The 23,363-nt window shown below is 39.1% G+C and overlaps 1 protein-coding gene across 2 annotated transcripts in view; it reads left to right on the forward strand.

Annotated features, from left to right (window-relative positions):
* The first annotated feature begins 436 nt into the window (after positions 1 to 436).
* SYT6 (synaptotagmin 6) overlaps positions 437 to 23,363 on the forward strand; it is a 147,175-nt gene continuing 124,248 nt past the window's right edge. Inside the window, exon 1 of one of the 2 annotated variants that reach the window (XM_034414265.2) lies at positions 437 to 991. In XM_034414265.2, the coding sequence (XP_034270156.1) occupies positions 847 to 991 (145 nt within the window). In that variant the 5' untranslated portion in view covers positions 437 to 846. The remainder of the gene's footprint in view (positions 992 to 23,363) is intronic. The other variant, XM_087889353.1, reaches the window with a different exon arrangement.

Genomic DNA, 23,363 nt, shown 5'->3' on the forward strand with positions numbered 1-23,363 from the left:
ACAAAAAGAGCTATAAACCCCTTGGCACATTGTACATTCCTTGTTAGATTGGCTTCCTCCTCTTCTCCTACTCCAGAGTTCATTTCTACTGAGTATTGTTTTAATTGCCCATTATGTGATCATTGTTCATGCCTGACAATTGGTGCTTTCTCTACGGGTAGATTAGTTGCACAGCCTGCTCTGATGGTGGGAACCCAGAAGTGGTACTATAAATTAAAACAATGATCTAATTACTGAACACAAAACAGGGTTGGCACCCTATTAACAATATGCAGTTTAGAGTGTTTAGGGCTGCAATAAGCCAATAAATAAAACTTGTTTTCTCCCTTGTGCTGAAAGCAGCCGGTGTAGCAACCAATGGTATTGCTCAGCTTCAGCTCAGTGTTGTGACAAGCCGTTCTGCTGTGCTGTAAGATTTCAGTGCCAACTCCCCCTCCCCATTACCTCAAAGAGCTGCACTTTTTTTACACCAGGTCCTTGGAAGTACCTCCTCCGCTACCTGAAAAACACAGCACTAAAGGGGTTAAAAAAGCTTCTCTGAAATATGCAGGGAGGAAATCAGACTGAATTGGGGAGGAGAATTACTTGTACAGCACACGCCTTGTCAGTAAGTACGGCTCTCAGCCCTCGGATGCAACGAGACAGTCAGAAGGCAGTGGGCAGCATCACTGGCCACTGATCAAGCCAGCATCCCTTGAGTTGACTCTGGACAGGGAGGCATTGCAATGGCACCAGTAGGCTAATGGTGTCCTGGGATATATGTGACCCTGTTGCTGTGATTCTGCCATCCCACTGTCGTGTTTGCTAGTCACCCAGGGAGCAGGCAAAGGGAGATGCAGTTTGGAAATGAGTGCTGCTAAGCAGGAAACCCAGTGTCAGACGGCCGCACGAATTGTCACTGACCTATGTCGCCAGAAGAGCCTGCCCCAGCTGGACCTGGAAACCTGCAAAGAATTTCTCCTTTTTCCCGACCTGAACGGCCCAGAGCCAGGTACAGTAGCCCCTGTTCCACAGGGAAGGACTTTTATCTCTTTGACTTGCATTCAAATTACAATCTAAGACAAGCTTTCCTCCCCCACCCCAATAACGTGAGCCTTATGCCAATGTCCTGTTTATCACTTTATACCAGCTTTTGGTATCCAAAAGCAGGCAGGCGCTGTTTCTTGCAGAGATGTATTGCCAGGGAGTCAGAAGAAACCTGTTGAAAACAAGTTCTCTAAGTAATGCAGAGAGAGGAGGGGAAAAGGAGAGTATGTGATATGAGGAGGGATTCAAATGCTCATGTTGGGGAAATAAACACTCTTTCTGGCATCAAAGCTGCACCATAAGAAACAAAAAGCAAGCAAGCAAGCAAAACACCATGTGACCTTTGTTGCCAAGAATAAAGTAATATTAAAAAAACGAAACAAAATTAGAGTAGGATGGGAAAAAGCAGTAGCTATAGCGCCAGCCTGTTGAAAAAGGAAAAGAAAAGAGTCAAATTTTAAAATGTACATCTCGGGAAAAACATAATCGACTCTCCTGTAATTAAATAAGAAAAAATATCATTTATCCCTTAAACTGAACTCAGAAGGTGTTGTGGCATTGCTTTTTAAAAACTAATTAACACCTGAGTTTTAAACTGTGAGATTGGAGATGAGTTGACTTCCCAAACATGATGGAAAGTTAAAACAATGAAAGGCTTTCTTTTTCTTCCCATGCCAGACTGTTATATTCTTAGCACTGTTGTTCCCCAGATATAGAAACCTTATTAGGATAGCTTTAAAGTTGCATGGAATGACATAGGAGAGCTATATCTATTAAAAGCTATTAGCCATGATAGCTAAAGAATGTTTTAGGCTATATTTTTCATTCCTGGAGTATTTAGACAAACCATAAAGGCTAATACCTTCTGAGCACACTCTGTTTATGACGTTCCCCGAGGGAATCTAACTACTACTATAATCTGAATCTGTTAACTTCATCTGGAAGAGCTGCCTTCAGTTCTTGAAGCAACATTTTCCTTTGTGTCTTGAAAATTGTATATAAAAGTGATTACTAGTGCCCATTTATCCTATGAAATTTCAGTACCATTTCCAGCTATAGCTGGGAGGATTTAGCCTGTTGAAGTATTTGTTGTCACAGCACTGCCATATAGATCTGAATCAGAATTTCATGTTGGAATTGCCTTTGACGTGCCCTTAGGAAAAAATGGTTTCAAAATCAGCTGTAATAGACTAGAGGGCAACCAGGGTGATTTCATGAACTGCAAATCTTTATGCCACTTTATGGTTTATTCTATTTTTCCTCAAGAAATTGGTTCCAGGTTTTTACTAGAAGTTGAGTTCCTATGATTCCAGGAATGAAGATTAATTTCTTAGACAGGTGTGCTCACACCTTTTTCAGGCTCCAGGTATTCAGGTTCACTTAAGATTTTACTCTCTAGTGCCAGATTTGTGGTTCACTGATACTGTTTTTTTTTCTGCTTCATACGGTGTAAGGTAATAACAAATATGAATTTGGCATTTAGAACAATCATGCCATAGTATAAAATCAAAGACATTTCTACAACAAGTGTTTTCGGTACAAATTTCCAGACCAAAGTTTTTTTTTAGGAAAACTTCATAAACTTTTTATTCAGAACTGCTCTCCTAAAGCCATCTTCCCAAAAGAATTTCAGGCCAGCTGCTAGATTAGATAGGATAGGACAGATGTGTGATTTCAGCAGGAATAATACGAGTGTTGAGATTGATATTGAAGATAGTTTTTGCTGTACAGCAAGCATTCATTCTGTTGTTCCCAGCATATCACAAAGTAGCTTGATTTTGATGAGCCAGCCATCAAATGAGTCATGCGTAGTTTAGTGATTTAGTAGTCATTATGAAGTTCATAATTCCCTTTCTAAGAATATCAACCTGCCCTTGAATACTGGTACCTGAGTTTTCCCATGCACTGAGTCTATACCACTTCTATAGTATATTCTGGAGAGGAGTCTTTTATATCCCAAAGAATTATAAACTGAACCAAGATCAATTTGCCTAGATCTGTGTTTCTGCAGAGTATGGAAAGGATATGGAGTCTCAATAAGTTGGAGAGGAGCCAGTTCTGCTATGAAAAAAAATGCTTGTGTCATGTATAATTTATCTGAAAATGAAACTTGTGAAAGCTGGGTGGTATGGAGACTGGCACAGGATCTTAAAAATAATTGACTTTCCTTGGAGAAATTTGGAATTTGCATAATGAATTACCTCACATTTTTAGAGTCCAGTTCAGTATCCCTGCTGTATTCGCAGTGGCATCATTGGAGAATGATAAGGTTGCTATACTTTTTTTCCATGCCTGTAAGCTTATGAACTCCTTCCAATAGAATTTGCCTCAACTCCTTCAAACCTTACCTGAAATGCAGCAATATTCTCTGGTGCCTGGATTGTTGAAAGATATCATCCAGGGGTGACAGGTTCTGGAGAACCAGTAGCGGAAATTTTGAGTAGTTCAGAGAACAGGTAGCAGAAATTTTGAGTAGTTCGGAGAACTGGCAAACACCACCTCTGGCTGGCCCCAGAGTGGGGAGGGAATGGGGATTTTGCAGTATCCTTCCCCTGGAGTGGGGAGGGAGTGGAGATTTTGCAGTATCCTTCCCCTGGAGTGGGGTGGGAGTGGAGATTTTGCAGTATCCTTCCCCTGCCATGCCCACCAAGCCACATCATGCCCACCAAGCCACACCCACAGAACTGGTAGTAAAATTTTTTGATTTCACCACTGGTATCATCCTAATCTCCAAAGACACTAATGGCCCAAATATTTTATGTTATATTCAAAGAGACTAAAATATTACGTTCTCCATGTTCTGTGTTTCAGCATTCACCCTGCCCAGCAATATATATAAGAATAATACAGTAACTGATTTTAGAATTCAAACACATAACATCACAGGCTTGACAATTGTCAGTAAAAAAGACAAAAAAAGTTTGGATTGTGGACGTGCAGTACCTGGAGACAGCAGAACAGAAGAAAAAGAACTGGAGAAGATAACAAAATACAAAGTCCTGCAAATAGAAATAGAACAACTGTGGCAAAAGAAAGCAAAGATAGTACAATAGTAATAGGTGCCTTGGGTGCAATCCCAAAACAATTGGAGCACCACTTGAACACGATTGGTATTGACAAATTCACCATCAGTCAATTGCAAAAAGCAGCTTTAATGGGAACAGCTTACATCCTATATTACCATCAAACATCCATATCTGCATATCCTAGATTCTTGAAAAGGACTTGATAGGTGGACGAAAATGCCAAAGCCAGTCTGAACATCTGTCTGACTATGTGATGGACCATAATAAAAAAAAAAAACCCAGTATTACTGTACATGGCTCACAAAAAAAAAATTATTTTAAAATTTATTTTTAAGACCCCTGACTCCCAAATGGCTCTGGGTGACTTGGAACACTGAAAAGATGAGACAGAGTAAGTGTGAGTTGCACAAGATGACATTCTTTAATTGACAGAACCCAAACACACCATTCTGGATTGAACCAATGGGCAGAAGCCACTGGAAATGAGTAGAGTTTGATGATTAATTTAAAACAATAACAATTAAGTTATTACTCTCTCTCATCCATTAAAATTACACTCATCTTCCAATCCTCGATGTATATTCAGCATATAGACTGAATAAAGAAGGAGAAAATGTACAGTTTTGTCTGTACCAAACTTTGCCAACCTAGATCCAGTCTCTTTCACCATGTTCCATCCAAACTGTGGTTTTCTATTTTGTGCATAGCTTTTGAATGAGGACAGTAAGATGTTCTGGGATTTCCATTTTCCTAAGCACATTCCTCAGCTTGATATGGTTGACATTATCAAAGACTTTTCTATAATTAAAATAGCACAAATTGATTTCTTTTAGCTGTTCTTTGGCATTCTTAATTATCTAGTATACATTAGTGATAACGTTCATCCACCTTTTCCAATATGAGTTTGAATGACTTGGCTAATTGAGAATCTCCATAGACATCTTTTCCTTGTGGGATTCTAATCTGCATTGGTTTATTTTGTTAGTATGTAAAATTAAGGATATTGTACAATAGTTTGCACATTCTGCTGATTTTCCTTTCTTTAATATAAGAAAGGAAAATCAGATTGGCTCTTCCAATCTATTGGCCATTGTAGTACTTTCCAGATTTGTTGCCATAGTCTGGCTGCCACCATTACTGATTCTTCTTCTATTGCTTATTCTTCTATGGATATTCCATCAATTCCAATCTGGTAATGACCAGAATGTTGATCTAACTTTATCTTATATTGTAAATGGGAATATTTTGTAATATCTCTACTGTGCAGAATTTCAATAACCTCTTTCAGTCTTTTTTCCTTGGCATAAATACTTGTTCAACATGTTAATTCAAAATTAGAATCTTTTTCTGAGTTTGAAAATCTTTTGAAATACTTTCCTTGTTCTTCCATGTTTGTTTTAATCATTGATGTTTTCACAGGTGTCATTTTAATATTGTACTGATTTTTGTCTCTTCTAACAGCTCTCTGAAATTCTTTATTAAGTTTGCTTATACCTTTGTCTTTCTTGGTCTAGCATTTTTTTCCTTTCTTGGCCAATTTATTAATTTGTTCTGTCATCCAGTTTGCTTTAATCTGGGGTTATTGGGTTTTTTTTGGTAATATTTTTTTACATTAATTCTTAACAATTTTCTGATTTCATTCCAAGTTATTCTAGTTTCCTGTTAATGAGGTTCAAGAATTCAAAATGATTTGTGATATTCTCTTTGAAAATGGTAGGCATCATGATCATACTGTGGAAATTGGTTGGCTTTGTTCTTCTGCTTTAGATTGAGTTGTCTCACATAGAAACAGTTTGTAATCTGTTCTATAGTCAATCCTTACATCTTTGCTGTTATAGCCAAATTCTTCCACCTCCTTGTACCAATAATTCAATTAATTTGATTTCTGCATATTTCATCAGATGTATAGATATTGGTTTTGTTGTTCGAATACTTTGTTATTGTTAATGAAAAGACACTCGACTGGCAAAAACTGATGTCATTCTCCTGGTGAATTTTTACTTCCTAGACCATACAGTTCAATTATGGACTGTAGCTATTCCTTCTTAATATTTCCAACCTTGGTATTCCAATCTCTGATCACAAGCAGCACATCTAGGTGCATGTTCTGTCAATTGCAGATAGAGCTTCACCCTAAAACTTAGCAGCTCCCTCATCTTCTGCCTCAGTGGTTGGAGTGTAAGTTTCAATAATCATCATATTAAAGACTTCATGATTGTGAAGTCCTATTAATATTATTCAAATAGTTATTGCACTGTACACAAGTAGTCATTGCTGTATCCTTCCTGACAATGAAAGCAAAGCTGTTCCTTCTTTGTTTTTTTAAAATGTTTTTTATTTTCATACTCTTTACTACTCGTGTTCTGAGTAGCAATCCTTATAATCTTCTGAATGAAAGTGTCTAATTCCAGTCTATTTCAATTTGCTGAAGCCTGAGGTATCTAAGTGTAGTAGATTTATTGTACTTTTCACTATGTTGAATTTCTCCATGTTCATGCTGCTTTTATTTCATGTTCCCATGTAATTCCAGCTTTGTAGCTTCAAATTTTCTCTTTCTGCATAGCAACCCCAACAACCCCCCCCACAACATCTTTAATCTAGCTGTTCATAAACACCATTATTGCTGTACTCAGAAATATCCTGATTTCTTCCTCAGCAGCACATTGAATGCCATCTGATCAGAGAGTGCCATCATCTGGTATTATATCCTCAGTTCCTTTACATTGTTTATCCCTATGCATTCTCTTGGTAAAACAAAGGAATAGTTTATCACTGCCTTTTCCCTTTCAGTAGAAAATTCAGTTTTTGCCATTGTCACTAAACTTATCATCTTCAGTCAATGTCTTTTTATATTGTTGCTGCCAAGATAGGTGCTTTACTGGGCCACTGGGGTGACCTTCATGGCTTGGGTGACTCTGCTAGGAGTATTGGGATACACTCCCGAAGTATCTCCCAGAACCCTTCCTGCTACAGGTAATCTCGATTTACACCACAATTGAGCTCCACATTTCCCTTTCTAAGCAAAGCAGTTGTTAAGTGAGTTGCGCCTCATTTTACAACCTTTTCTTTGCCAGTTCTTTGCCAGAAGCAAATCACAGCAGTTTTTAAATGAATCATGAGGGTGTTAAGCGAATCTGGTCTCTCCCTATTGACATTGCTTATCGGAAGCTGGCTGGGAAGGTTACAAATGATGATCATGGTCACCACATGACAACATCCAATTTTAGGACCTTTATTAGAGCAGTTGTTAAGTGAGTCTATTCTTTGCAATAGGTTTTTTTTTTTGCCAGAAACCAGAAATAAAAACCAGTTTGGGGCCAAAAAAACATTGTTGTAAATTGCAGTCGTGTGACCCTGGGATGCTGCAAAGACCAGCAACTGCGGGTCAGTTGCTGAACACCCAAAAAGCGATCATGTGACTGCAAACCCATATCTTAAGTAGACTGTCAACCCTGAAGTTGACCGAACTGTGGCCATTTTCTTATTTGTAGTTCTCTAGGGAGTTTTCTCTTCTCACTGCTTCAGGGCTGACACAGCCTGGAGCGAAGGGGCCAGGGTGGGAGGTGGGGAGATAGCTGGGGTATTGTATTCTAAATAAAATTCTTTCCCCTGGGAATCAAGGATGTTGGTGTGGTGTTCCAGTGGTGGAGACTGTTGTGGCCCGTCAGCGACCTGTGCAGCTAGTAGCTGATTCCGACAGCGAGGAGGCTGGTGTGGTGCTGCACCAGCAGCCTGTGAAGCTGGCAGTCGAGTCAGACAATGAGGAGGCTGGAGAAGATGTAGTGCCAGAGGCGAGGATTCAGCCAGGGCCTTCAGAACCTCCAGAAGCTCCCATAAGTGAAGGGGAAGAAGAGGAGGAACTTCTTCTCGATGCACGAGCACATAGAGCTGTTAAAAGGCAGGAGTGGCTCCTTAGGAGGAGGTCTCTTCGAGAGTAAGGCTTGGAGCTAATTGGCCATTCCCCTAGCCTATTTAAGGAAGGACGACGACTGATACAATTTGCAGGAAACAACTTCGTTCATATTCCTTCGCGTCTTGATTCCAGAAAACGTTTGATTTGGCTCTTGTTTCTCTCTTATCAGTTTTCCTGCAAATTGCTTCTGGGCATTCTGCCAACCACATTAAGATTACAATTATCTGAAATACTATGCCTCAGAATTGAGGAGTTATTCTTTGGATTCTTGTCGGCTGTTAATGAAGTTAAATTAACAGCCCTTGTTCAGAAAAGACTGATTTAAACTTTTCCTGTGTTCGAACAACTACTAAGAAAGCTCATTAGTAGTCCTTAATTAGTAAACTAAGGTTTGTATGGACTTTGTGTGTGCTGTGTTCTTTGGGGCCTGTAGCTGGGGCAGAACAGAGACTGAGGTCATTTAGCAACTGGACTGTACGCTGATTGGCCCATGTGACTCTGGGGGAAGTGACAAAGTTTTACTTTTAATTGGGTGAAAAACCGGGGAACACTTAGAACCAGGATCATGCCAATTTGATATGTCCCAATAAAATGTTCTTTGAGGAATTTGACTGCCTCGGAGTTCTTATTATGTGGGATGTGTTACTTGAAACCTTGACATGGCCCTGAGGAGGACCATTGTAACTTTGAACGGTTGCTAAGTGTGTAATGGTTACTACCTTATAATATCAGGCTGTTTACAAAAAATAAAATGAAGTTCTATGCTATGTTGAAATATTTTTTTCTAGCTGGACTACAAATAAAATTCCTTCCCCCCAATTATTCCTTTATTAGTTGTTTATAGAATGTCAATTGAGGTGGGACTTTCATAGTTCAAATATTAACCTACTATTAATATATTGTGTATTAATTTTTAAAAAGTTACTAAAATGTTCACTGTACGTTTAGTAATACATACCTTGGAAATTATTTGTAAAAAGTATCTAAATTCATATTCCATAAAGATGTCTGTTAGTTATCCCAAACATAGAAAGCTGGGATTCAATAAAGAATTATAATTTCTGATTTCCTAGCATTACTTTCCATTAGTCCTTAACAAAGAAACAAACTAAAAAAATATCTACAATATATAGTTCCTGCCTTACCAAATGTTCTGATGCATGTTCTACAGAGCATCCTTTTGAACAGAAGTGAAAATACACTTGAGTCTCAAGAGGCCAATGAACTAAAAAGGTGGATACATACAGTTGGATAATTCGGCTAGCCTATTTTCTTCTTTCCAGTTGCTGATAATTTGCCCCCAGGCTAAGAAGAACACAGGTAGACTCCCACAGGTGAATATTGATGATCTTAGAATGCCTGGCTGCACAACTGAACCAGCAGGGCAGAATGAGACTATTTGTATAATGAGCCAAATGCAATCAATGGAAATTTCTTGGCACCTTTGCTATGATAATAAGAGGCTTCCTTCCATGAAGGTCTAACACTTTCCTATGTTATCTGAGCCCGCACATCGCATATCTCCCGCCAGCAATTTGCCATGTAGAACAGCTAGGAGGCATTCAGTCATAAGTTTGCATTGACTGCCAACATAATAAAGCAGAGTGTGAAACAAACTAGAGCAAAGCAAGTCAGAAAGTTTGAAATATGGTAAAATGTTCTGGATGAGAAAGGACCAAAACTCGGATTAAATGACTGAAGCTTGGTCTCAGGTCCCTGGAAGGGGCGGTATGGATCTAAGGTTGTGATGGTGAAAGTGTGGTTGTTAAATGGCACTCTCCTCATCCTCCTCCCTGTTGTATCAAATTACTGTTTTCAATAGGCAATCTTATTTTCAAAAAGAAGTACTGTACTACAAATTTGACAAAATATAGTGTTTTTTTAAAAAAAATGCAAATAAGAACATTTGGTGCAGCACTAAAAATTGTGATATGACTCTAGCCACCTTTCTGCTTCTACTAAAACAAATTCGAGATATTTCTCTCTCATTATCTCATTTTCTTTTTTTTAATATGAAAGTTCTTTCATTGTCAAATAATTTGGAGAAAACTAATCTCAAAATCAATATTTAAATATGACTTTTCTATTTAAATAAAGATTTCTAAAACATAATTTGCGAATTTAAAGCCAGGACACTTGTAATATTTGGAGAAGTGCAAAATTAGGAAAGTAGCCAAATTCTATAATTCACACATTAATAAGAAATCAATTCATTCTATGCCAATGTTCACAAAGATTGAATTCTTTAGTCATCCATACTCAATTATTGGGTTTGTCTAACCATTTTCACTCTTTTAGTTTTATCGATTGATTTTATCCATTAAAAATTATTGCCTATTCACCACCTCTATTTTCTTAGATTATTCATTTAAAAAAAATATTTATTAATGCTAAGTTTTTGGTTGTGTGCATTTCTATACAGTATGTGTTAAATATATTACAAAACATAAGTGAAAGAGCATGTATAGATTTATAAATTTACAGCTATAGGACCAGATTGTCCAATATTAAGATGATATCAGAGTTGCAAACCAACAGAAGCAAACTGCAACTGCAATCAATTACAATATAGATGAGCTATAGAAATGCTAGTATTAGAAGCCCAAAGGTGCTTTTGCAAGAGGCAACGGGACTTTCTGGTTGCCTCTTGGAAAAAGCACCTTTGGGACAACCATGACCCAGATGACTGAGAATCTCTATAGACATTTAATATTAGAAGCCCTATAGCAGGGATGGCTAACCTTTTTGCTGTCGTGTGCCAAGAGCGGGAAGAGTGTGTGGGGGGGTCGCATGCATGCATGCCCATACCCATAATTTAATGTGCCCCTCCCCCGCACATGTATGCATGAACCCCCCATGCTCCCCCCGCTTTTGGCATGAGATGGCAGGGTGGGCCGTTTTTCATTCTCTCCAGGCTCCAGCGGCTTTTTTGGAGCATGGGGAGGCCAAAAACGGCCTTCCCCCCGCAGAAGCCCTCCGGAGGCTGGAAACAGCCAGTTTCCTGTCTTCCAATGGGCCTGGAAGACCCAAAAATCAGCTGGCCGGAGCTAGTGCAATGCTCACATGCCCACAGATATGGCTCTGCATGTCACCTGTGGCACCCGTGCCATAGGTTCGCCATCAGGGCCCTAAAGAATACATAGCATAGTTAGGTCAGGAGAAATTGGTGGATGCAGGATTATGAGCAGGCAAATCTAGGCCATAAACAGACCAAAAAAAAGGGGGGGGGTGGAAGAGGACTGAACAGAAGGATTAATGAGGCTGTGATTGATGCCACTCCCCCTTTTTTACCTATGTTGCATAATCATTATGACCATCAATTCTATCCACCTCCTTGGCAGACAATTCCTGACTGAACAGCTTTCAGGGGTGTTACCTGATGCCAAATCAAAGGTGGGGGAAAAATACAAAAAGACTACTTCAGTATATGTATTCAACAGCTTAATAGACTTTGAGTATTTTCTTCTAGCAGAGATGCTCTACCTGAGGCCCCAAAACTGCACACAGCCCTTCCAAGCCTTGGCCTTGGTTCCTAGAGCTTCTCCAAATGTTGCTGACAAGTAGCACATGGCAAATAATTGTTGTAACTCTCCTTAATTCCTTAAATTCACATTCAATTTGATTCAATTTGAATGTTGATCAGGGACTATTCATTTCTTTGTTTCTCTTCCCCCCCCCCCCAGATATGGGAAGACAACATTCAATGCCAAGTGCGACCCTCAAGCTGAAAAGGTGAGAAAACCACTGGAGAGGTTTCTGCTTGAGGGTCTTCAAAATGTGAAGATGGCTACTGTGACTGTGTGATCAAAGTCCCACCCCTTTTTTACATGTGTCATACATGAAACACTAAAAAAAGGCGGAGCTTTGCTGATGCACTTTTAGCCATCATCTTGAGTCCCCCCTCCTTGCTAACCCTGTTCTAAGAGGTTTGGGCGAGGTGAGAGAAAGTGAGAAGCTAGAGGATGAAATGGTGCCCAGAGATCAAACACCTCAAACTGTGGTTACTTGAATCATTCCATTCAAGGAAAAGATAAGAGGGAAAATATGTTAAAATGCCTTTGCTGCAATGCAGGTGAAGAAATTCAGCCTCCTGTTTGTTAAAACACAAAAAGCAAAGGGCATCTATTGGGGTTTAGCTCAGCAAGAAATGCTGAGCTAAATCCATGCTGCTGTGTTGTGGCACCCACTGACATATAATCGGAGAGACCAAAAACACTAGGAAATATCGAGCATGGATTGCCAAGATGCCTCTTTCAGGAATAACAAGACACCTCCGATGTCAGGCTGCCAAAAAGACAAATGAGAAATGCATCCTGGTGATCTGTTATCAGCACGGTGTGCTTAATTATGCCGTTTAATGGACACATCAGTATTTACTGAGGTTAGGTGATATTTTTTCATTCATGTAGGGAAAAGTGTAATCAGAACAGATGCTTATTCATCTTTGGACTCTTTCTAAGTGTAATGTAATATTTAAAATAACTGATTTTCTAAAAAGCGTACACTTTTTTCTTTGCTTTTCAAAGCATACCAGCTACTGGCAGATCAGAAGGAATTCTTGTAACAGTATTCAAAAATACTGTTAATAATATTAACATCTCCTATTATTTTTATATAATAAATTTACTAGCACTATTACCATCTCTATCTATCTATCTATCTATCTATCTATCTATCTATCTATCTATCTATCTATCTATCTATCTATCTATCTATCTATCTATCTATCTATCTATCTATCTATCTATCCCCTTAAGATCCTTCTGTTTCAGCAAGCCGGACTAGCCTAGTATGAATTTTTAAAATGTATGTATGTTTTAATTTGCGGCTAAATTTTATATTCAATTTTAATTGGTTTTAAATTTTATAAATCTATGGGTTTTAATATGGCTGTACACCTCCCTGAGTCCTTTGGGAGAAGGGCGGTATAGAAATCTAATAAACTCTAAACTCTAAACTCTAAACTCTATCTATCTATTCTGGTTTTCCCATAAAATCATTACACAGACATAAGCCAATCCAGGTCACATAAATCTGATAGCATAAAACCTAAATATAAATATATACATATAACCAGAATAAATAGCATCTGAAATATCTAAGCATCCCTACTGCTTTTTCCACCATCCAATCTTCATGCAAAGCAGCATTCAAATATTCCCATTTTACAGATGAAAGGATAGAAAACTTATTATTAGATCCATGGCTGAAAAATAATGGTTTGAGTGTAATATCCTTCCCTTCGCTCATTTTCTTTTTATGAGCTGACAATGCTATTAGACAAGTTTTAAGGCAGTCATGATCTCTTACCTGCACATTTTAAAAAAATCAATTTGCAGTGTATTCCTGCTTTATTGAACAATTGTGCAGCTTACAATTTGCAGTGGAAATTGTAGCTGTTGGGCTTGTTTAAGTTCACACATAGCAATTTGTCAGTAATGCAGATAATAGTCTGTTTGTGAGTAAAATGAGTCTGACTTCTCTATGTCATGGAATCTTGCAAAGTTTCCAGCTAATGATAAACTTTGGACTGTAAGTTGTTTTCTTTTGCGGTTAATGCTCTATTAGAGCCGTGACATCTGCCAGGTCTCTGCCTAATGGGCTATGATTGACTCCATCTCTAATAACAATAGGTATTGGGCCATTTCACTCCCGGAGTTTGATATATTTGGGGAAAATCTATTAACCAAGGGATAAATCAAAAAGGATCTTCAGTTTCTGAATATATTGATCTATCTGTTTCAGGAATTTGTAAGTCTCATCAGACCCATCACAGCAATTTAAAGTGCTGACCTGGTCTTTCTGAATAAAGAATAAATTGAGCAGGAGGTATCAGTCCACGTGGATAAATTTTAACATTATTGTATTTTTGGATTTTCCGAGGCTGTGATATAGAGCAGGATTCACCAACCTTTCGGACCTCGGGGACCACTAAATTCATAATTTTAAATCCCGCGGACCACTAATATGATCTGCCTAATGACCAGCTGGGTGGGTATGGGAAGGTGGTCATGGGATTGGATAGGCGTGGCCAACTTGACATCACTCACATCAAGGGGTGCCTCACTGGCCTCTATTCACCCCTTCCCTCCCAGCCACTCCTCACCTGCCCGCCCGGGCTCCTTAGGCCCCAACAGGAAACAGTTGTTGGAGCTATGCAGCCACCATGAGAAAGAGTTAGCCAAACAGCTGGATCAGTTCAAATTGGATCTGACCGAGAAGGAGGCTCAGCAGAAGCACCTCACTGAGGACTAGGAACATAGGCTTTCCAATCTGTGGGAGTGCAAGGCCAGGTACCGGTGCCTGGAGGCTCAGCAGGTTGAGATGGTCAGCCAGTTCCAGGCCATGACGCAGTCCCACTGGAACAAGGTCCTCCGGCTCTTCGCCCAAAGCCCCAAGTCAGAATTTCTGACCCCCTCCGACCAACACAAAAAGACCTCAAAGGGGAGAATCTCTGCAGCAACACAAATGTTCATTGCACGTATCCATCCCAGGGGCTTAGTTTGAGAACCCGATTTAGTGCAATATAAAAAATGCAAATAATTTTTCTGCGGACCACCAAAATTTTCTCGTGGACCACCAGTGGTCCATGGACCACCAGTTGATGACCGCTGATATAGAGTATGCATTGAATTACTGGGGCACAAATTCGAGAGGAAGGATGCAATGGAGTTTACTTTATGGAATATGTTTAGAATCTGGCAATGTAAAAAATCAGAATAAAACAAAAAATGCCCCAGTAATCCAGACCTTCTAGGTTATTTCTAGCTTCACCTGAAATATAAAACTGCTATGAAAACCCTATTATCTAAACCAGGGGTATCAAACTTAATTTCATTGAGGGCTGCATCAGGGCTGTGGTTGAACTTGGGGGGCTGGGTGTGCGTGGCCAACTGGGTGTGCGTGGCCAGCTTGATGCCAATCACTGGTCATGGCCAACTGGATGGGCGTGGTCAGCTTGATGCCACTACCCAAACTGCTGGCGTGTTTCCTCTTCGCACTGAGTAGACCGAGCCGAAGCCACACTGGCCCGATGTTTTCTCTTCGCATTGGGTAGACTGGGTCGAAGCGACGCGGGTGGACTGGGCTGAAGTGACGTGGGTCAGTCCCTTACATTTTACAGGATGGCCCCATGGGCTAGATCTGGCCCACAGGCCTTGTGTTTGATACCCGTGGTCTAAGCAGTCAGAGCAATGCACAGTTTTATAAAAATACATGCCTAAGAGTGTAATAAAGATTTGATTTGATGTGATATGTTTGCGTGATTTTTTAAACTAGATTTAAAAAATACAAAATAAATGTATAATGCTATGAAAATTGCTACTGCAGATGCCATTTGATTTGCCTGTTATACTTTGTTTGTTGCAGTATTTTTAGTGGATTCTACAGCAGCAACATTTCGATTAGGTACTGTATGCACCAAGCTGTTGCTAGCTATTCTAAGCAGATAATTAAATCCATTAGCGAATTAAGGTATTTAGTGGAAGAAAGTTATTGATACAAACATTTCAGGAAGTCTGTAACAGAAGGGATTAGCTCCTTGACTAATGCAAAAGCTGTATTTCAAAAACTACTTAAGATAATGTGGCACCAATTACTAGTTCAGAATAATGGTCTGTACCTGTAAAAAAAGCTGTAAGCTTGCATTCCGATACCCTGTGTTATACCATCATGTTGATATAGTTCTAAATAATCTTCAAATCTGTGTGACTATTTTGTTTCCTAATCAAGCCCTAGAGAATGCCTTTCTGCAGAAAGAGAAGGGTATGTCTAAAGACCAATTACTTGCTAGAAAGGAATTCAGAAAGCTACTATTTTCTTAGTTGTTCAGATAACTATGATATTTAAATTAGTAAGAAAAACAAAGAAACTCAAACCAAGGAAGAATGGATGTGCAACTCGTTACAGCTTGAATCTGAATAATTATAACTTCTCTGAGTATCTCTCATCTATCTATCTATCTATCTATCTATCTATCTATCTATCTATCTATCTATCTATCTATCTATCTATCATCTATCATCTATCTCTGTTGTGACCCGCCAGCTCCCAGCAGAGCTGGTGGCAGACTCGGATGAGGAGGAGGTTGGGGAAGAAATTGGGCCAGTCCTGGAGTCTGGGGAAGGCTCCAATGGATGCTCTGAGTCAGAAGCAGAGATAGAGCCAGGGCAATCTGACATTTCCCAGCTGCCTTCAGAGTTGGAGATAACTGGGGAGGATGAACAGCTGGTGCCTGTTTCAGAGCTGTTAGGAGAGGAGAACAACTGAGGACAAGGAGCCGACTTGGGAAGAAAGACACACATGGATGCTGAATGGCCCCTCCCTGGCTGGGGAATAAATAGGAGGAAACGGGAGGGGTGGTTACAGGAGGCAACCGTTTGGATTTCTTTCAAAAGTTTTGCTTACCATGATTTGTGCCTCAGAGATTAATTTACAGCTTTGCGACTGGAAGCTTCTGGCCTGACAAGTATCCCAAGGAACTGATAAGGTCTGTTACTGCAATTAACCCTTTGAAGGATTATTGCCTGGACTTTTCAGTGTGTGAATGCCAGTAATTCACAGGAGCTAAATAAAGGGTTTTTCGGCACAAGGAGTCGGTTCTGCTAAGGCTGGGCCAGAACACTATCATCATGGAAAGAAATGTAAACCTATGCTTATCCAACAAAACCAATTTCTTATAAAATGCAGTATGGCAGAAATGACATTACTTATCAGTTACATCTTCCTTCAAACTAAAAATGAAAAAGCTTGATATGTATGATAGTGGTTAGGAACAATTCTCTAGGGATAGCTGCTGAATATTCAGTAGAAAGCTGTAGCTGTTGGAAGACACAGCCAATTCTGGAATCAGATACAAATGATTCTGCTATGGTATTTTGTCCTGTGACAGAGATTTAAGGAATTTATGGTTTTATACATGTAATTCTAAGAATTTTCAAAAGTGAATTAATTGTAATTTTAAAATATCATCATGAATTGTGGTTTTTAATACATGTAATACATTCCATTATGCTTTAGAACGGATTTCAACAAGGTGGAATGAAAAAATACAAATAAATATTGACAGAGCCTGTCAGATAAGCAAATGTAGGCATTTTGCAGGTTTAAATAGTTAAAAATCTCAATTAATGCTTCCTTTTGCCCATTTATTTTCTGGATACAATGCTCTATTGTGGAGAACATTGCAGGCATTTAAAATATTGGCTACTTTGATGTAAAGATACATAAGTGCAGTTTTTCCTGATCTACTGCTCTCCAGATGTGTTGAACTTCAACTGTCATAATCTCTCAGCTATTCTTCACATACAACAAAGGTGTAATATTTGGAACTCTCCTTGCCCTGTCTATGTTTCACTAGTTAGTTGAAGACCCTTTAAAAAGCCAGCCTGCTTTATTTTGAATGTCATAAATTGCATGTGGTTTCAGCAAGGTATGAGAATGGTTTCCTAGGGCATTTGCAACTGTTGTGATGAGAAATATTGGTTGGTCAGCATATTGGTTCCTATGTTTCAATTACTTCCCTAATTTTAATCCAAATAAGAACTATTTCATCCTTGGAGGTTTAAATATGCATAATTGAGCCTATTGTAGTGTGGCCATTTAGCTTTTAGGGCTTTCTCTGAGGGCCAAAGTGCACCGTGAATTTATAGACAGCTGCTACACTGACAATAATTGTCTATTGATTTCACATTTTATTGCTGAGTGTCCCTGCAATGTAGGTGTCTTGTATAAAAGTAGACTCACTATAAGTAAGTTCATATCTCTTAAGTAGCGAGCACTTCAGTGTGTGCTTAGCATTTAGCCCAGGGGTCTGCAACCTTAAACACTCAAAGAGCCATTTGGACCCATTTCCCACAGAAAAGAAAACACCAGTTAGAAAGAGAGGAAGTGGGGAGGAGTGGGGGAAAGGAAGGGGAAGGAGAGAAAAGGAAGGAGAGGAGGAAAGAAGAAAGTTGAAAAGAATAGAAGAAGGGAGGGAAGGGTAAGAGGGAAGAAGGAGAGGAATGGTTGTTGTGGAAGAAGGGAGATATGGAATGGTAGAAGAGCAACTCCAAATATATTTTAGTTTTAGGATGAAGAATGAACCAATATGGAAACCAAAAAATAATATGTGTGATAAGAATGGTTAAAGAGATTGTACATTTATATATGTTTTATGAAAAATAAAAATAAAAAACTTTTATAAATATGTAGGGATGCCCTACGCAAAGTTACCCATGTGCTAGTCACCTCCCGTATTGACTACTGTAACACTCTCTATATGGGGCTGCCCTTGAGGACCACTCAGAGGCTTCAGCTGGTGCAAAATATGACCATGCGGGTTGTGATGGGACAATCCCGATACTCCCATGTAACATCCCTCCTGGGTGACCTGCATTGGTTACCGGTTGCCCTCCGGGTGAGATTCAAGGTGCTGGTGATGACCTATAAAGCCCTACATGGCTTAGGCCCAGGATATTTGGCGGACCACCTGCAGACAGCAACAACATCCCATCGCCCGGTTCACGCCCATAGGGAGGGCCTGCTCAGGGTGCCGTCAGCGAGACAATGTCAGCTGGCGGCCCCCAGGGGAAGAGCCTTCTCTGTGGGCGTGCCCACCTTCTGGAATCAACTTCCCTTGGGGCTTCAGCTGGCCCCTGACTTTTGTACCTTTCGCCGCGAATTAAAAACTTGGTTATTCGATTTCCCCGGCCTGGAGTGATGGGGTTTTTTACGGGTTTTTAATTGTATCTGATTATATATATATATATATATATATATATATATATATATATATATATATATATATATATATATATATATATATATATATATATATATATATATATATATATATATATAAAAGAAAACACCGAGAGCCATAAAACCTTTCCCGTGCCTGACTATTTCTTGAGCTGCTACAAAACTAGCATATGTAGTTGAATTAAACATTCTGTTTTCTTCTGAAACGTTTCTTTTCTTGGATTTTTCGATGGGGGTCGAAAAATTCAATAAATCATGTGCTGGCTGGTGTCACACATTGGCGGTTGTGACGCATATTTTGAGTGACAGGGACCCACAGCAGCGGAGTGAAAGAGCCACATGCGGCTCCAGATCTGCAGGTTGCTGACCCCTGATTTAGCCTATTCTGTCTTGGAATGAAATATTAGCAGTCATTGTGAATTGTTATGTATTTGTGGCAAAGTAGACATATAATAGTGGTTAACGTGCAGTGTCTACTATATTTACAATAAGTACTCCATTGCAATCCAGGGGTCCCAAATGTGGGAAAGTACCCATTGGTTGGCTATATTAACATTCCTGTCTGTGTTGTTTTTCTTGGCTACCCTGTATTGATGTTGTAATTGTCATTATTTCTTTATTTCTCTTTGATATTTGCCATCCAGAATGAACACACAAATAATAGTAATACACTATTAGCATAGAAGTAGTATTATAAGTGTAGGAGAAGATGCTTGGAAGATCATATATATATTACTATCTGTTGCCCTGCAGCTTCTTTTTAAACAATTATTAGTTGTATCTACCTGAATTTGTCTCTGCTGCATTCATTCATTCATTCATTCATTCATTCATTCATTCATTCATTATATAGGTGGCAGATTGCACATCACTAATATTTGCACATATGTGTGCCAGAATGAATGAAACATTATACCGAATGCTTCCATATGTGTTGTGGAGATACATGCACTGTGTATTGTATAAACAAATTATCAGGAAAAAGTGTGAGCTTGCTGCAGCCTGAACACAAAGTCAACTATTTTGTAAATACTCGTTAATACTTTAATTTTGAATCCATTTGTAAACAAATGCACAAGGATTCCTTTCTTAACATTCATGTGCTTGCTACGCATTCTCAGCATTTGTTTGGCATCATTAACTGGCTATGAAATAATTTTTATTCCACAAATATCTATTTAGTAATACTGTCTGTCAGTCTGTCTCTTTCTCACAACCCAAGGCAGTGTGATAAAACCTTTGATCATATCATATCTCAAATTTACCTTTCTTGAGACCAGGCAGGCGTTTTTAGGAAACACTACAAAAATGATAGCAACATGTTGTTTTCAGAGCTATTTTAAGAATGGTTTATTCTGGCCTTTGATAGAAAATTGACTTTGTAGAATTAAAAGTGAATCAGCTTGTTTGCACAGCCAGGCTGCCATTTATGGGTGGACTGAACTGAAAAATGACTCAGTGATAATGTCTTATTTATTCACTCTCAGAGTGAGATGGCAGTAGTTAAATTTGATAAATAAACAAAATAAAAGAAAATTCAAGTGGGATTTCAGCTTCAAGCTTCTATTTCTAAACAACGTATCAACTTAAAACACGTTTCCATTTAAGGCTAAATTGACAAAATGAAATCATAAGTAAAAGTAAGTCAGTTTTGAGTTCCATCTACTTAACATTCCCTTGCACAGCTTTCTTCAACATAATTCTTCAGATAGATTGGCATTCAGCGTGCAAACTCCCCAGTTAACCTGGCTATTAAAATTGTGGAAGCTGTTCCAGGATTAGTATGCAATGAAACCCAGTGTGGGATTATATGGCTACAGTAGGTTTTCCTCTAAATGGATCAATGGGAAATCCATCCTTTACTGGGTTCAAAAGGAAAAAACTACCGGTATATATAGACTCATTTTTATGTAGACCCCTAAGAGCCATTTTTTTCCTGAGGCTAGTAAACCTGTCCTACCTTTCATAACTAGATGTGCATGTATCTGCAATTAGAGAAAAGCTATGTTTAGTGTAATGGACACTTAGCCATTTATGATTTTCAGGTAATTTAGTTGTAACCTGGGCTGGCCTCATTATTGATCTATGAAAAATTGGTTTATGTGTGTACTGAATAAAAACATGTTGAAAATTATACTGATGCTTCATGCCTGAAAACATGCAGTGCACATCTAAGAACTTCTGCAGCTGGACCGACCCTAGATAAATAGTTGCTTCTGGTGAAGACATGGGTCTTATTCCGAATGCAATTAACAGGAGCATCTGTTGAAGGCAGCTGGTTAGCTTCAGGGACAGAGGGCAAAACTGACTCCCTTAATACCACTGCCAGTTGCTCACTTCTCTTTATACTGCTTATTCATAAAATACTGCAATGCAGTTCTTGTGCCAGTATACACATGTGAGTAAAGCACAATATACCCCATAAATAGTCCCTGAGGAATGTGTGCAAAGGACCTCAGGACTCAAATCCAGGATCAATAGCCAAGGAGACCCACTATTCCTAGGTTGGTAGATTGGAACCATCACAGTTTGACAAAGCTTACCAGAGCATTCTTTCATTTTTTGAAAACTTACAGTATATACTCAAGTAATGGGCTGAACAAGTATTCACTTATTTTATCTATTTGGAAAGAGCATTGTGCCAATTCCCAAATAAGATATTTATGGAAAAGATTCCCAAAAGACACTAATATTAAAATTCTAAAACAACTTAGAAGTTTACGTAAACTGTCTATTTTCTTGGCTTGCTTGCTCATTTAGAGCCTGAATTTAACAGATTAAAAATTTAACAGATTAACAGAGTTGGAAGGGACCTTGTAGGTCTTCTAGTCCAACCCCCACCCAAGCAGGTACACCATTTCTGACAAATGGCAGTCCAGTCTCTTCTTGAAAGTCTCAAGAGATAAAGCTCCCACAACTTCTGAAGGCAAGCTGTTCTATTGATTGATTGTTCTCACTGTCACAAAATCTATTATTCCTGCTTTGGAAAATAGCTTGACCCCCTCCTCTCTGTGGCAGCCCCTCAAATATTGGAACATTACTATCATGTCTCCCCTGGTCTTCCTCTTCACTAGACTAGCCATGCTGAGTACTTGCAAATGTTCATTGTATGTTTTAGCCTCAAGTCCCCTAATCATCTTGGTTGCTCTTCTCTACACTTTTCTAGAGTCTCAACATCTTTTTTATAGTGTGGTGACCAAAACTGAATGCAGTATTCTAGGTGTGGTCTTATTAAGGCTTTATAAAGTGGTACTAGTACCTCACTTGATCTTGATTGTATCCCTCTGTTAATGCAACTGAATTGCACATTCCATGATGAATTGGGAAAAGCAGATTTGACAAACCAGCCAACCAATGTAGGCTAACAGGAAGCCAACACTATTGGGCTCTGATTCAAAAACTGGAAGCAACAATCAGCTTGAATAGTCAACCCATCCCAAGCATCTGTTGCTTCATATTGTGTTAGCCTGATTTCAAAAGCTTCTCTGTATATTCCTACTTATTTACTATCCTTCACACAGAGGTGAAATTCACTTACCTTTCCCTACTGGCTCGCAAATGTGAGTGCGCGCCTCAGTGGTGAAATCCAATTTTTTTTACTACCGGTTTTGTGGGCTTGGCTTGGTGGATGTGGTGTGGCTTGGTGGCGTGGCTTGGTGGGCATGGCAGGGGAAGGATACTGCAAAATTCCCATTCCCTCCCCACTCCTGGGGGAAGGATACTGCAAAATCCCCATTCCCTCCCCACTCCTGGGGGAAGGATATTACAAAATCTACATTCCCACCCCACTCTGGGACCAGCCAGAGGTGGTATTTGCCGGTTCTCCGAACTATTCAAAATTTCCGCTACCGGTTCTCCGAACTGCTCAAAATTTCCACTATTGGATCTCCAGAACTCATCAGAACCTGCTGATAAAAAAAGGGACGTGGTGACATCTGTGCGGGTGGGCGGAGCCTCCCGCCGCCGGTGCTACTGGATTGCGCGATCCAGATAGTTCCGGTTGAATTTCACTGCTGCACATGAATTGACCAAATGCCTCAGTTAATATTAGCACCAGGCAGGAGCATTATGCACTTTTGCAAATTCTCATTCAGTTAAATTTTCTGTCAAAGGAAAATTCCTGTTGGCCAGATGTACTTATTTGATTATGAGGTGGCCATGTCTTTTGTATGAATATTTTGTCTTTTGTTGCACAATAATTTGCAAATACCAACTGCAAGTAAACAACTACAAAATGGGATATATTTCTGGCTCTTTGCTATGAGCAATCCAGAGGCTCTGGCCTGATCTATTATGCTTACATTCTTATTATATGGATATTTTCTGGTTTCTTACACATCCGTTACATTCCAAGGAATAATATAATGATTGAATTCCTTTCTTTGGTATTTGCAGTACCATTTTTATCAGTACAGAGGAAGCTTGTTTTTTAGACACTGTTGGGGAATTTCTCCTTTCCCTAAAGATATTCAGAGAAAATGTCTACTCTAATTCTCCAGCTACAAATTTGATGGATAATTTCAAAGGGCTATTTTGCTCAGCCTTGCTTTTATTTTAGCGGTGTGAATTCATTTTATATGAACAACTTCAGTTGGAGATTATAATCTATCAAATCATACTATTAAACTTTTTTTTATCTTTAGTAAAATTATCAA

This window comes from Pantherophis guttatus, chromosome 3 (assembly GCF_059756535.1).
Source record: "Pantherophis guttatus breed Tessera chromosome 3, ASM5975653v1, whole genome shotgun sequence".
Classification (NCBI taxonomy): Eukaryota; Metazoa; Chordata; class Lepidosauria; order Squamata; family Colubridae; genus Pantherophis; species Pantherophis guttatus.